At 51.0% G+C, this 14,971-nt stretch overlaps 1 protein-coding gene across 1 annotated transcript in view; it reads left to right on the plus strand.

Annotated features, from left to right (window-relative positions):
- The first annotated feature begins 1,354 nt into the window (after positions 1 to 1,354).
- Qsox2 (quiescin sulfhydryl oxidase 2) overlaps positions 1,355 to 14,971 on the plus strand; it is a 31,555-nt gene continuing 17,938 nt past the window's right edge. Inside the window, exons 1-3 of the mRNA XM_006980986.4 lie at positions 1,355 to 1,670; positions 12,543 to 12,643; positions 14,476 to 14,524. Of these exons, the coding sequence (XP_006981048.4) occupies positions 1,370 to 1,670; positions 12,543 to 12,643; positions 14,476 to 14,524 (451 nt within the window). The 5' untranslated portion in view covers positions 1,355 to 1,369. The remainder of the gene's footprint in view (positions 1,671 to 12,542; positions 12,644 to 14,475; positions 14,525 to 14,971) is intronic.

Raw genomic sequence — 14,971 nt, forward strand, 5'->3', positions numbered from 1 at the left:
GTGTCCTTGCAGGCTACAGAATGACACAGTTAGTCTCTGATGATGATAACGGCCAACCTGTGCCTTGCAGGCTACAGAATGACACAGTTAGTCTCTGATGATGATAACGGCCAACCTGTGGTCTGTGGGTACCCGAGTTCTAAGCCCTGCTCCATCTCTCATGGGGATATGCAGGGATTCCATCCTCAGGCCCTCAAATCCACAGTCACAGGCATCCATCATCCCTCGTCATTAGGACACTTCTCCTTACTTCTGCTCTGGCCCTAGTATGCTCTGCTCCAACCAAAACCAGCTCCTCACTCCCTAGGCCTCCCAAGGGCTCAGCAGCCTTCATTTTACCTCAGGAACTTTGTACATGTTCCTCTCGCCCCTCTCCTCAACACAGTAACTTTCCAAGAGATGCCTCCATGCCGCTATATGCACAACAGCCCCCCCACACACACACACACTTGCTCTCTTGATCTACACAACCCTGGGCACCAGGGCTTGGCTTGGCTTGTATGTCTTCTCTAGTGTTTGGCAGAGCAGAAATGTTAGCATAGGAAAGCAGACTAAGTGATTGGAGAAGCCAGGTGTGATGGTACACATCTGTAATCCCAGAGCTAGGGAGGGAGGACAGAGAGTTCAAGATCAGACTCAGCTATATAGTGAGTTCCATACCAGCCTCCTTAGAACCCTATCTAAAAAAAAGGTCTACTTCTCCCTTCTACAATCTCAGCAGGACGTCGTCTGACTTTGCCCTTTGGCGCTATCCTATCCTCTGGGTTATAAAATGGTCAAGGTGATCATCATGGACATTTGATGTTGACAGATAAAATCACAGGTTGCTTGTAAAATCCAGGATGCATGTTACATATGAATTTCAGGTACATACAGAATAGTGTCTGAGTCTATTTATGCCCAATTAAATATGCATTTCAGGCTGAAACTCAACTTCTCATTCAACTTGGCATGAGCTATTTCGCCCTGCTAAATCTGGCTGCCTAGGCCCAGGCCTCTCAGTTAGTTGAAAAGTACCTGTAGTCAGGAGCAAACTAAGATTGGGTCAGGGCCAACAGAGACCCAGAGCAGGGGCGGGGCCAAGAGCAAGGGGGCGGGGCAGATCTAGGGAGTGAGGCGGGGCCTGCATTCTGGGGCGGGGCCAGTGTACGGGGGCGGGGCAAAAAGAACGAGCAAGGCCGGACCAGGAATGACCAGAGCTCGGGGTGGGACCACCCCCACGGGGGCGGGGCGAGGAGAACGAGGGGTGGTGCTTGAGAGGACTAGCTAATTTGGGGGCGGGGCCAGTGCACAGGGCGGGACCGGCGCGCGCAAGCACGTGATGGCGGTTGCCAGGGTGAAAGGTCGGCGCGCCGGCGGCACTCCCAACATGGCGGCGGCCGGGGCTGGGGCGCGCGGTCCCGGAGCTGAAGCGCGGCGGCCGCCCTCCCTTCGGGCCGCGCGGCTGCTCCTGCTGCTGGCGGCGGCGGCGGCGGTGGGGCCCCGGGAGGGCGGCGCGGCGCGGCTGTACCGCGTGGGCGAGGACGCCGTGTGGTTGCTGGACAGCGGCAGCGTGCGCTCGGCCACGGGCAACAGCTCGGCCGCGTGGCTGGTGCAGTTCCATTCGTCGTGGTGCGGCCACTGCATCGGCTATGCACCCACCTGGCGAGCGCTGGCGGCGGACGTGCGAGGTGAGGGTCCCGCGCGCCGGCCGACGCTCCTCCCGCGCAGCAGCTGGGAGGGTCGAAGCCACAGCAGGGGCTTGGCTGAGGTCGCCGGCTCTCGGAACGCCGACTTCATCCTGTCCCCAGCCTCTTACCCTGACCACTCCCTGGCCAGCCTTGACCTTCCCCATCCCCAGCAATTGCATTTCGGAGCGAGCCTAGCGTCTCCACTCTGGAAGATCCCCATTCCTGTCCAACCCCAGCCTGGTTTGCTAGGTCGCCGGCCGTCCATATGGTGGGCTTCGGGCCGAGAAACTTAGAAAGCCAGACACTCTGGGGACCGCTGTGCAGAAGCAGAAAGTTTACCAAGCGTCGTCTTGATGGGCTTCTCGTTCACTAACCATAGCTTTTGAGAAATCGTTGCTTGCTTAGTGCTAAGTTGCTCCTCACCTTTGCAGACCTCAGACCTCTTCCAGCAGCTCCTGTAAATGGGATTTAAGTGGCTGTGCAGTAGCTTTCCCTGGCTTCACCAGCTTCCCACTGTTGAACTAACCTCTAATTACAGATCTCACAGTGCAAAACAACAAATTGTTACTCTTCTCCTTGCAACTTTGGTTTTAGGTCTGGTGTTGAGCACTGCTGTGTTTTTCTTAAACAGATTTGCAAAGAAGCAGTTTTTCAAGTACACAATTGCAAATGACTATTTTAAAATGTTTGCCTTCTCTTTCCTCATTGTTGGGACACCCCCCCCCCTTTTTTTTTCTTTTTTGGAAAGAGTTTCATTAGAGTAGCCCAGGCTGGCCTTGAATCCACTGACCTCTGCTTCTTGAGTGCTAGGCTTTTATGTAGAATCTAATGGCATTGTTCTCTTGGGTCTTAAGTTTTCTTTTTTCCTTCTTCCTAAGATTTATTTTATTTTGAATTATGTGGGTGTGAGTGTGTACAGGTGTGTGCAGTTTTCCATGGAGGCCAGAGGTGTTGGATCCTCTGAAACTGGAGCTGTGTAGGATGTAGGTGCTGGGAATCGAATCCCGCTCCCTGCAAGAGCAGTATGTGCTTTTAACCTCTGAGCCATCTCAAATTTTCTTAAGTCCCTGGCAAGCTCTAGCCAAAACTGAGACCAACGATTGAAAAGACAGGGTTTATATAGTGGTTTTGTTTTTATTTTGTTTTGTTTTTGTTTTTAAAGCCACTCAGTAGTAGAGAGGACTCTTCAGTTCTTGATACTTGTCAGTGGACATGCAGGTGACCCTGGCAAGACTTGCTGGCAGCTTCTTTGTTTAAATTGGTTCTGGCTTTCAATCTAATAACTGACTTTTAAATATCATTAACCATATCAGATGTCACAAGCCGGTTCTTCTGTAGCCAAACCAACAGTAGAGAGGGCTGAAATTGTCCCTGGAACTTGAAAGGAAGGACAATTCTGAAAGTGCCACAGTAAAAATCCACAACTAATGCTAGGGTTGACTTAATGAAATGAAGTTGCCTAAAGAGTGGCTGGTTGCCAAGACGATGGGCCTGAGACTGACTCTGGTGTGTTGACAGTGTGAGAGCTGACTGGCAGGATCAGGTGAGGACCTGAGGAGGGAGCAGGGATGCTGAGGACAAGGCTGCCTGAGTCAGGGCCCTCTGAGTCCCAGTGTGAAGCAAGTCACCTGGGGATTTCGGAGACACCCATGTCCCAGCCTAGGCTGCTGGGTGGGTCCCAACATCCTGTCAGCACAAGCTCCAAAGATGTCTGATCAGCTATTGTAAGGGATCCTGCCTAACTGCTAGATACCTGCAGAAGGGATGGCATCCTTGTGATGTCTGCCATGTCCATCTTCCTTAGGAGGGGTTTGCTCTCACCCCTGTCCTGGGATATTGAGCTCAGTACCTCTTCAGTGTCTTGTCTTGTGGAATTCTGTGCAGAGTAAGGGAAGCACTAGACCCTCTGCCCTGGCCTGCATTTGACTGTGCTCCCTGCCTGGGTCATCCAGCAGGAGAGAGGGTGCTTAGCCACACAGGGGTAATCAGTCCCCTGTGAGCTGGGCATGCAGGCCTTGCATTGGGTTCTTACCAAGAGTCTCTTCCTGCCCCCCTGAAATAGCACCCATTGGTTTCCCCAAACCCCGCCCCAGTCTCTGATTGGATTGGCTTTGTTGCCATGGGTGGGCATTGGAACTAGAAGGTAGCCCATGTCTGCCTTCCTGTCCTTCAACTTGTCTGATTGGAGTGAGCTACTGGAAGGTCTATAGAGGGAGGGCTTCCCCAGCCTTGTATGTGGTGATATATTATGTACCCCAATAAAGTTTTCCTGAGGATCAGAGAACAGAGCCAGCCACTAGATTAGACATAGAGGCCAGACAATGGTGGCACACATCCTTAACCCTATCACTTGGAAGGCAGAAATCCATGTGGATCTCTGTGAGTTCAAGGCCACACTAGAAACACAGCCAGGCAGTGGTGGCACACACCTTTAATCCCAGTCCTGGGAAGCACACACACCTTTAATCCCAGTCCTGGGAAGCACACACACCTTTAACCCCAGGAAGTGACAGCAGGGCAGAGAAAGGTATATAAGGGGTGAGGAAACAGGAACTAAGGCAGTTCAGCTGAGACCCTTTCGGGTGAGGACTCAAAGGCTTTCAGTTCAGGAAACGGGATTGAGGAGTTGGTGAGGTGAGGTTGGCTGTGGCTTGTTCTGTTTCTCTGATCTTTCAGCTTTCACCCTGATATCTGTCTCTGGGTTTTCTATTGAAAAAATAAGACCTCTGAGATTCGAACAACACTTGTGTCTTTGGTTCTGGACGCCCTCACTTCCTCAAAAACTTACAATGGTGTTTCTTTGACTCTTTGCTGACTCTTAGGGGGAAATAGTGTTTTTCCTTATGAGAGATGGGTTAACAAAAGGTCTACTGTGCTGGGCAGTGGTGGTGCACACCTTTAATCTCAGATAGACAGATCTCTGCCTGGTCTACAGAGTGAGTTCCAAAACAGGCTCCAACGCTACAGAAAACCTCTGTCTCGAAAAACCAAACAAAAACAAAACAAAAAGGTCTACTGTTCTGCTCTGTTGAATCCTTTATCCCAAGCTGTCATGTTTAGCTCAGTCTGGGTTGGCAGTTGACACCTGTGCTTACTTTGCTGGCCACTGAAGAGTAGATTGCACTGGCAATCACCTAGAGGCCTAGGAGAACAGGAATGTGCCCTGAAGGCAGAGCCTGTGTCCCTCCGAGCTCACTGTGATCTCTGGCTCTTCTCTCCCCTTCAAGTACACCTTGGAGAGGAGGGCAGGTCTGTTGTCGGCCCTAAAATTCTTGGTGAAGGACTTGAAGGGGAATAGGAGAACTGCCAGGCCATCCCCACAGCGTCTAGAATGAGTGTAGAACTGTCTGGCAAGGAGGCAGTTAGTCTCTGTTGCAGCTGAGGGTACCCAGGTGGCAGGCCAGGACCTAAGTCCAGGCACAGGTGATTCTAGAGCCCCATTGGCACACTGCCTGTGTCCCTCTAGAGGACACTGGGAATTGAGAGTAGGAGAGTAGGACAGATAGATAGGTTCAGAGTGTACCATCCACAGGCGGAAGACCGAGCGCTCTGTTAATGTTGCCAGCAGTAGCTAAGCCTTTATGCCTCCCCTAGGCTCTCATTCCCATGGTGTCTGGTGTCTTCTGCTTGCTTAGGACACAGGCTCTTGAAGATGACGGCCTAATATTTATAGGGTGCCCGATATCCATTTACTGAAAACAGAGAGGGACACTGGGGACAGTAATTGCTGAGGGGTTTGGCAGGCCCAGAGTCCTGGAAGCTGCAGAGGGCAGCCACTCTTCAGTGTATGTCACAGCCATCTGGTCACTTTACCATTAGCCAGTGCCAGCTGCCAACTGGCCAGAGTGTGCTTCTCCAAGGTAGCTGCAGTTAGCATGTTAGGGACCCCAGCTGCTTGTGTATTTTCAAATAGCCAAGTGGGTTGTTTTACTTAACAAGGCTGGCCACCCACCCAGAGGACTGTCACCACTGCATTCCAGGTACCAGGGAGTGGAAGGGACCCAGTCATCACAGCAATTCCTTTCTTGTGTCTCCAGCATGTGCTTTACCATCTAACCAACAGGGCTTGTTAACCTCACCCCAGTATACCCTTGAATGCTTAGGGGCGTATTGTTTTTCACCTTACCAAGACTAAATAAACCAAGTGCTAAGAATGAAGAACCTTGAGGCCCCAGCCACTCTCAGTGAGGCTGGGGAAGAGTGCTTGGTTCCCACACTGGTCCTGGGTGACGGGTGGGTATCAAGTGCTGGGTTGCACTCGTGGAAAATGGATTTCCTTTCTACCCAGACCCATGTGTCCTGCACTTGGAGCTTGGAGTTAGAGCTCCCCCCAAGACCTTTGCTTTACCAAGAGAAGGAATGCACTCAGAGAGAAGGTTCTGGGTGTCTGGAATGTGAGCTTGGAGACATGGTTGCCCAGGATTTTGTGAGGGTGAAGAAGCCCTAAGAGAGCTAGAACAGTCCTGAGGCTAATTTACTTGTAATCATTTTCTAGAACCAATGATGCTTGGTTGCAAAATCAGGATTTCCTCTGCTTCTCCATTGAGACATGGCAAGTGATGAAAAGTTGAATCTGTTCATTCAGCAGTCGAATCACTTGACAAATAAATTTGAAATAACTTGGTCTACTATGTATTGTAATTATTTTACAGATATTTCTAAGCCTGTAGTATTAAAATGGCTAAGCTGAGTACAAGCCAGAAGTCACTTGTAGTTAGTCACCCTCCTCTCTCACAACCTCTGCCCTCCAGCGGGGGCCCTGTTACCCCTCGCTGGAGGGGACAGCCTGGCTGGTGCAAACAAGCAGTTTGCATTTGGTTTCTTTTAGTGTGGTGTCCTGGATAGGCAAGGCCGGCACTGCTGAATGAGGCACACCCCAGAGCCGGCCTTCAGGGTTCCGAATCCCATTTCTGGTAAGGTGGGTGCTGTGTCTCTGTTTGCTGTGAATGCTGTCCATCTGCCAGCCTCAGGCTTCGGGCCTCACAGTTCCTGACTGTCATTGCCGGCTGCTGCAGCTTTCTCAGGGTGCATAGGCCCAGCTGCTTTTTACCCCGTGAGATGCCAGCACACACGCCCCTTTCCCTGCATGTCCTCTGTTAAGGGGCACTTTATCCAAGTGTGGCTCTGCAGGTGCCTTATGGGCTCACAGGGATCTGAAGTAGCAGCAGGGCAGGTGTGAGGCTAAAGCTGGACTTTCTCTCAGTGTTGGCAGCTGGCAGTGTGGGCTCTGAGCTGATTCTCACATCCCTTCACCCCAGTTCTGCTGGAGGGAGCAGTGGGCAAAGCAGGCAGGTCCTTGTTCCTTAGGGGGATGTGTAGTACGTGAGAAAGAAAGTAACGGCAGGACTAACCTGCCCCTGCTAAAGGAGCTGGCGGTTGGGGAAGCCTGCTGTCCTCCTCTGAGGAGCTGTCCCCGTGACTGGCCACAGCAAGGGCAGAGAGCCCGGGCAGGCAGGACCCCGGGTCCAGAGGATGTCAAAGGAGTTCAAGCATGGTGACCCGGCAGACAGTGAGCATCCTGCTCCTAGAGGACAAGACACCAAAAACAAACCATGGTTTTACATGGCAGAGCAGACTTCTGAGAAGTGTCTGGGTAAAAGTCAGGAAAAACTGGGACACTAGGAAAGGCAAAGTAACTCTTCCTACCCTTACTGGATAGAGATCAGTAGGGTCATTGCCCCCCAAAGCCAAGGGTCTGATGATGGTGAGGAAGCAGAAGAAAGTCATACCTTCTAAGGTGAGCTCGGGGCTTTGCAGGCCATTTCAGGCCTGTGAGGTTCCCAGTGGACAGAACAGAGGCAAGACATACTCGCGAGGGTCCTTGGCACTTTTCCTTTGGTCTCGGGGAAGGGGGATGGTTGTCAAGGTCTTGCTATGTAGCCCAGTCTCAAAGTTGCAATCCTCTTGCCTTTGCTTTTTGATGCTGGGATTTCAGGTGTGGTGTGCACCACCTTACCCAACCAACTGTATGGATAGATTTGGGCCAACGCTTACCCTAAGGCAAGGGTAAGGAATGGTTCTTAGGAGGAGACTTCATGACCCATTGCATTTGAGCCCAGGGTATGGTCATGTTCCCAGCCTGGCCAGCTTCTGCCTTTCATCCTCAGCCACTGTGGGCCTCGGGTCCTTTCCATCTCATACTAGGACTTCATTTCACAGGAACTAGTAATCCAGGGGTGTCTGGGTGGCTGCTGTTCATTGCTCACTAGCCCTGGCTACAGCTGTGTGAACTTCACATCTTCCTCGGTCAGTAAGATCTGATGGTGTGGGCCAGCACTAAGACAGCTTCGTCCTGGCCCCTCACAGTCCCTGGCACTCTTGTGTGCTACCCTCACCAGGGCCTTCAGTGTTCTGCTGAAGAACATTGTTAACTTGGTGACATGGGTTCCCTCAGTGAGAATCTGCTTTTTCTTTTTTTCTTTTTGTTTTGGTTTTTGAAACAGAGAAATCTGTTTAGCCCTGGCTATTCTGGAACTCACTGTGTAGATCAGGTTGGCCTCAAACTTGGAGATTGACCTGCCTCTGCCTCCCAGGTGCTGGGATTACAAGTATGCACCTCCGCACCTGGCTTGAGAATCTGCTTTAATTCTTTGGAAATTATGCTGTGGTGCTACAGGGTGGACTCATGGTAAGGATTTCCATCACTGGCAATGACCTTGTTATCGAATATATCTGAAGGAGGTAAGCTCCAGGTTCACTGCTCCTTCTCGGGGCTGCATTGATGGCTCGTTCTACCCTGCTGAGGCTTCAGACTGCTGAAACAGTGTGGGCAACCCAGGGCTTTCTCCTTTTCAAGCCAACGGTTGCCCCATATGGGGTCAGAGGGCAGGGCAGCTGACCCCATATGCTTGAAATGACTGTTGTGAGTCTGAAGGAGAGAGAGCCAGTGGTCTCTCCATTGCACCTATATGAGACACTTGGAGCTGAGGGGGAAGACAGGACATTTCAGGAGAGATGCTAGGACAGCCAGCTGCAGTCACCACAGAGACAGCGTTCAGGGCGGGCCAGGCCAGAGAGGCCAGAAGTGGACGTGGTGGTGAGTCGGTCCCATTGCCCTGACTACATGGAAAGGAGGACTTGCTCCCAGCCCTTGTCTGTATGCACATGCACAGTGTCTGGTACAGTTTGTGTTCATGAGGCCTGCTCTTCTGAATCTCTCGAGGTCAGAGGGCATTGTTGATTTTTTAAAATGTCATTAGTAAGTGTTCTACAAATGCTCATGTGGTAAGAAGACCTTTCTCTGTGGCCCTGGAGAGGTCTCAGCCTTGCTTCCCCTGGCCTAACCATGTTGTCACCCTGGGACAGTCTGCAGTCTCACTGGCTGATGACTCCTCACTGTCCTCACCTTCATGCACCTGAGTGTCGTGGATGTTGTAAGTGGTGTCCCCTCAGGGACCTGGAGGAGACGGGAAAGAACCCAGCCAAGGGAACAAAATGGGGTCCAGGCCCAAGACAAGAGATCTGCAGGAGTGCTGTGTGACTGTGAGGACCTGGAAAGATTGTGATTTGAAGCCATGCAGTTCTGTTGAGGCCCTTTGTGAGCTCCTGCTGCTGTTTGCATGGGTTTGCAGCTGAGCTAAGGAAGAGTCGTCTTCTCTCTTGATAGTGTGGCTCACTGCACCTTGCTACTTCCCAGAGCCCAGGTGGTAAATTAGCCCTCAGAAACATCAGCTCCCCGACATGTCCTACTTCCTTGTCTCTGTCCTGGTATCATTGTCAGGAGAGTTGGTTCTGGGGTTCCCTCTTCCTCCCTCATCATGTGGGTACTTAGAGTTCAGTGTCCTCATGTACAAAGTAAGAGCTGTGACATTCACAGGACACTGGAGTGGGACAGTGTGGGTCAAAGACCCTTTGCAGTGTCTGTGCTGATTACATTGCAGGGCCAGGAGGTTGCTCACATATTTGGGGACAGTGCCTACTGTGGGCTCGGTGAACTCTGGATCAGTGTCGAGGCCTTGCTCTGGTGGAGATCCAGGGTGCCGTTGTCAGCGAGCACTGCTCTGCATTCCTAGTGGACTAGGCTGATGTAGCACAAATCCTGATTGGTCTTATAATAAAAACCCAGAGTCAGAAATACAAACAGAAACAAAATATCACCACATTCTCTTAGTGCCTTCAGTCTTCTAAATGCCAAGTCATTTCAGGAGGGCTCATGTGTTTAGTCCCTAGTGCTGGGCTATATTTGGGGATATTAAAAGAGCTATGGTCTTAGCACTCAGGAGACTGAGGCAGGAGCATTTCAAGTTCAAGACCAGCCTGGGCTACCTAGCCAGAGCCTATCTCAGACAAAAACAAACAGACAAACTACAGGCTGGCTCGGGTTGTCTTGGTGAGCACTGTCTCCTGCAGCACTGGGAACCCTCCTTTCCCGTGCCTTGTGTTGGAGAGAGTGGCCTTCTGGTTTGCATTCCGGAATGCAGAATCTGAGAAACACAAAGCTAGTGCCCAGTGCCAGCAAGCAGCTGCCACAGTGCCAGGATCAGCCCAGGGATGTATTCTGCCACTGAGCACCAGCCCCTACCTACACTCAGTTCTCCTGATGTGCATTCTTAAGAAAATTCTGAAAAACAAAAACAGGACCAGACCCCACCGTGAAAACTTTGGTGCATCCTTCCCAATTCTAGGCGGGTTTGGTATTTCAGGTAGCTGGGAGGCTGGTTCCTACATTGTGCTCTTGGAGATTTTCACTGTTACACTCTTGTCAGGCAGAAGGTGCTTTTCTAGAACATGGAAGAAAAGTGTGGGTGGAAACACCCAGTGAGCAGAGAGAATTGGTTGGGTCTGTGAGTCAAATCAGGGTGGCAGGAATGAGCTGCTGTGCCAGATGCAGGGCGGGCATCTGCCCTTGAAGCACCTTGAGCCTCAGAGTGCCTTCTGTGCCATCTGCCCCTAATTGGATGGGAGTATTAACTGTTCTTCCTCAGTCCTGTGCCATTTGAGACTCCAGGAAGCTGTGGCTGTGATTCAGAAATACTGGAGTTTTCTCCTATGCTTTTCAAGTGGCCTTGGGACTGAGCTGGCTTTTTGCAGCCAACAGTATTTGGTTACTATCTGTGAATGACCTATTCTTGTTTCTTACTCTTAATAAAAGAGAGAAAGGGTGTGTATTATAAGTCAGGGTGGTTCACAAGGAAGACAGTCACTGAACTCTGGCACATGGTGTTGTGTCTTCTGACACTGCCCCTTCAGTCCGTGCTGATCCCCACAGGTAGCCTCTGAGGTTTTTGAGCATTACTTGTCCTCAGAGGAATGGTTTCATGTGACTTTTAGCTAGGTTGCTGGTGAAAACAGAGTAACACTAGCAATACAGAGCATGCTGATGACCAGTGACCCACTGCATGAGCTCCTGCCCAAATCAAGTGACTACCAGACAGAGCATGTACAAGCTCACCCAGGTGGTTCTCTCATGCCCGTTCCCCCTTCCTACACTGTGTACCTGTGAGCTGTGCTTCTGACCATGCACAGGCCACCAGGCAAGCCCAGCACTTCTTGGGCCTGGACCTAGACAGGACCCCTGCAGGACCAGATGCCTGGAACTATGTGTAATGGTGTGATTTTAATACCCTGGAGAAAGGGTGCACTCTTAGAAGGACCCCTGCAGTTACCTAAGGTGTACCTGATGCTAGTGATGAGAAGGCAAGGCAGAGAAGAGCCAGGCATTTACCTCTGCATTACTAGGAGGCGACTTCCCTTGCAAAGTGTCCCTCCCCTGGGGGAGAGGTGAGAAGAGAGGCTGCAGCCCTGAGCCAGTGTGTATTTATTATAATAATGAGGGAGGTGCTGAGTCTCCCCCTCATACTCCTGCAGAAGCACACTTCACTTTTTTTTTCTTTTGGAGACAGGGTTTCTCTGTAGCCCTGGCTGTCCTGGAACTTGCTCTGTAGACCAGGCTGACCTCAAACTCAGAGATCCACCTGCCTCTGCCTCTGGAGTGCTGGGATTAAAGCTACACCTCACTTACACTTCGCTTCTTAAGACTAATCCCAGCAAAAGAACCTGATAAAAATCTCTACCTATGCCCCTCTTACAGGAGCTCTAGGGAGAGTCAGATGTGGGCAGGATGGGAGGAGATGCTTCAACTAGGTGCCTGATGGCATTAGGAGCATAACTCATTTGCTGTGGCCATGGCAGTGTGTTGGACTGAAAAAGACAGGAAGATTTATGACCAATGTTGTGGATCTGAGGTTGCTTCCTGAGTTCTAGAACTGAGTAAGGATTTGAATAAAACATTCACAAGAGCTGGTAATGACTGACACCAAGACAAGGCACGTGTAGGGGGTTATTATACTTTTTCTGGTGCATAATTCTGTGTGTGTACACACACACACTTGTTGAAAATTCTCAATTAAAACCTTGAAACTAAGAAAGGAGATCTAAAACTGCCCCTCTTCTGCAGCAGTGGCATGTGCATCCCTGGGCGACAGGGGTCCGGTGGGGAGGCGGGTACTCTCTGTGCAGACCACTGGCCTGACTTAAAAAAATGGTTGCACGTTTCTGGGCCCACCAGGTCTATCTGGTCACTGTGTGTGCTCTACTTGGTATCTCTTGTAGTGTTCCATTACTGTCCTGCAGACAATGCTTTGGTTCCTGCACTTCCACCCATCCTTTTAATAGGAAAAGCTGCACAGCAAGCTGCTGTGTGATATGAAAATTCATCAAAACTCTGTTTCCTCAGTGACCAGCGGTGGAAGCACCTCCAGCCTTGGTTGAAATGTTGCTCTGCTCTCCCAGCTCAGCACAGAGCTCATGAACAGCACAAGGGGAGGCGCACAGGCAGTTTCACTGGGGCAGCTGGTGCTCACGCAGATGCTGGCGCCCGTGAAATGGCTTGGCGCTGGCACCTCTGCTCACGATCCCGTTCTTGCCTCGCAGACTGGGCTGCCGCCATCCGTGTCGCTGCTCTGGACTGTGCAGAAGAAAAGAACCAGGACGTGTGCCGCACATACGACATCCACTTCTACCCTACCTTCAGGGTGAGCCCCCGGCAACCTTGGCCTCTGCTCCAGTCCTGCCTTTTCACGAGGGGATTTTAGGCAGAATTCTGGTACCAGTAACTCCTAGGTTATCATTTCTGGCTTGAAGTCGGTAAACTGGGAATTTGCAGACCCAGCATGTTGCCCCTTTGTCCCTCATCTTGAGTCACAGAAGGCTCCAATGAAGAGCCAGCTGCTGTATGAACCCCCCCCCCCCCCCCCCCGCTCACAGAAGCCTGTTGGGTGCCTATCTTTGTGGGGAACCATGCTGTTTGGTCTCCTGTTACTGGCAGAAGGCACCAGCCATGACGAAAGTGTTTCCCAGCACCTTGCTGCCTGGGCTTCATTTGGTCCTTCCAACAAACTTGGACATGTTTCTTCCACTAGAGGGCGGAGATGCTACCTGTGACCCTGCCGGAGGTCCCCATGCTTGCACTCATGGGCTCTCCAAAACCACGCCCCCCTTCCTTCTCCTCCTCTTCTTTCTTCTTTCTCTTCCTCTTTTTTTTTTTTTTTGGAGACAGGGTTTCTCTGTGTAGCCCTGGCTGTCCTGAAACTCATTTTGTAGACTAGGCTGGCCTTGAACTCAGGGACCTGCCTGTCTCTACCTCTCAAGTGCTAGGATTAAAGGTGTGAGCCACCACTGCCCAACTCAGAGATAATTTCTGAAGAGCCTGTGACCCCAGCTCTGCACTTCTGTCCTGCTAGTACTGTGCACCGTGAGAGGCAGGATCCAGCACAGTGGTGTCCCATGTTCCCCCACCCATTCATTGCCTGGACTCTGCCACCCTGTGGCCACCTGGCCTCCCAGTGTGAAGCTCAGTATGGCACCTTATAGGCCCTTGTTGCTTGTTCTCTTGCTTTCTACACTGGGCTGATAATGTCACAGGTATCCCTGTTTTGCTTGGCTTTTCACTTCATACCCTCTATTAAACAGTGCTGGGCCTTCTTTCTTGGACTTCATATGACTGCTAAGATTTGCACTGGGCACTGCTGTGACTCCTTGGTTTGGCTGTGCAGTAATGTCTCATTGAATGTGATGCCCCTCTCTGCTGAGTGTTGGGATATCTCCTAGCTTTTATTACATGGACCAGTGCTGCTGTGAGCACCCCCACCACACACACACACACACACACACACACACACACACACACACACACACGTTTCCCTGACTGGGTCTGGGAAGAAGGCCAGGGGACCCAGTGGGGCCAGCCCCTCCCACAACTTAATACATCTACCCATGGAGCAGGGCAAAGTGCCTGTGCTCCTGTCTTCCTGGTGACAGTCACATCTGTGTTTTTATTCTTGTGGGACTGTTAGATGTCTGTCCACTTCCCTCCTGCCTGCTTCTGCTTCCCCCACCTTGTCACAGGGAGTCAGTCCTCCGTGTGTCTCAGCACTGGTCTCCTTTTGTTGGGAACACTACCTAGCCTCAGCTGTCATTGATGTGCTTCTGATGGGGCAGCTCTGGTCAGAAGCGCTCATCTTCTCAGAGGCTCTGGATAGCCCCTCTTCCCTGGAACCTGTGCCCTCAAATTGCTCTTCAAGGGACACCACCCTTGTAAGGACCCCGCCCTTGTGAGTTATCTTGCTTCAGATCCTGTTGGACTAGAAGTGACATAATAAAACCCAGTTGGTACTTAGCACAGTGGTCCACACAGCTGCAGGAACACTGGTGTCCATGGAGGCAGGGACCACGTCTTGTCCAGTCAGTGTAACTTTGGGAGGGACTTGATCAGAGCTGGGTAAGACAGCAGTCATCTTGTTTAAGTATTAAACATAGGCACAACTCCCCCAAGCTGTTTCTTATTTTTTGTGTGTTTTTCCTTTAGTATTTTAGAGCATTTACAAAGGAGTTTACAACTGGAGAAAATTTTAAAGGTAAGGATACGCAGCATTCTGTTCTAATCCCGTAGACTGACTCACTGAACCTGGTAAACTGGATATGGTCCCAGCAGATGGAGCCCATATGCCTCCTCCCTTCAGCCAGCATATTTGTACCAGTTCTGCCTGACTTTCTATTAAAAATTCAAACTTTAGCTGGGCGGTAATGGTGCACGCCTTTAATCCCAGCACTAGGGAAGCAGAGGCAGGTGATCTCTGTGAGTTCGAGGCCAGCCTAGTCTACAGAGCGAGTTCCAGGACAAGCAACAAAGCTACACAGAGAAAACCTATAAAAAATAAAACAAAAACTTTAATAGTTTGCGTGGGAATGAGTTTTTTGGGGTTTTTTTTGGGGGGAGGGGGGTTCAAGACAGTTTTTTTGTGTAGTTTTGGTGCCTGTCCTGGATCTCGCTCTGTAGACCAGGCTGGCCTTGAACTCAGAGA

Source organism: Peromyscus maniculatus, chromosome 4, assembly GCF_049852395.1.
Source record: "Peromyscus maniculatus bairdii isolate BWxNUB_F1_BW_parent chromosome 4, HU_Pman_BW_mat_3.1, whole genome shotgun sequence".
NCBI classification, from domain to species: Eukaryota; Metazoa; Chordata; class Mammalia; order Rodentia; family Cricetidae; genus Peromyscus; species Peromyscus maniculatus.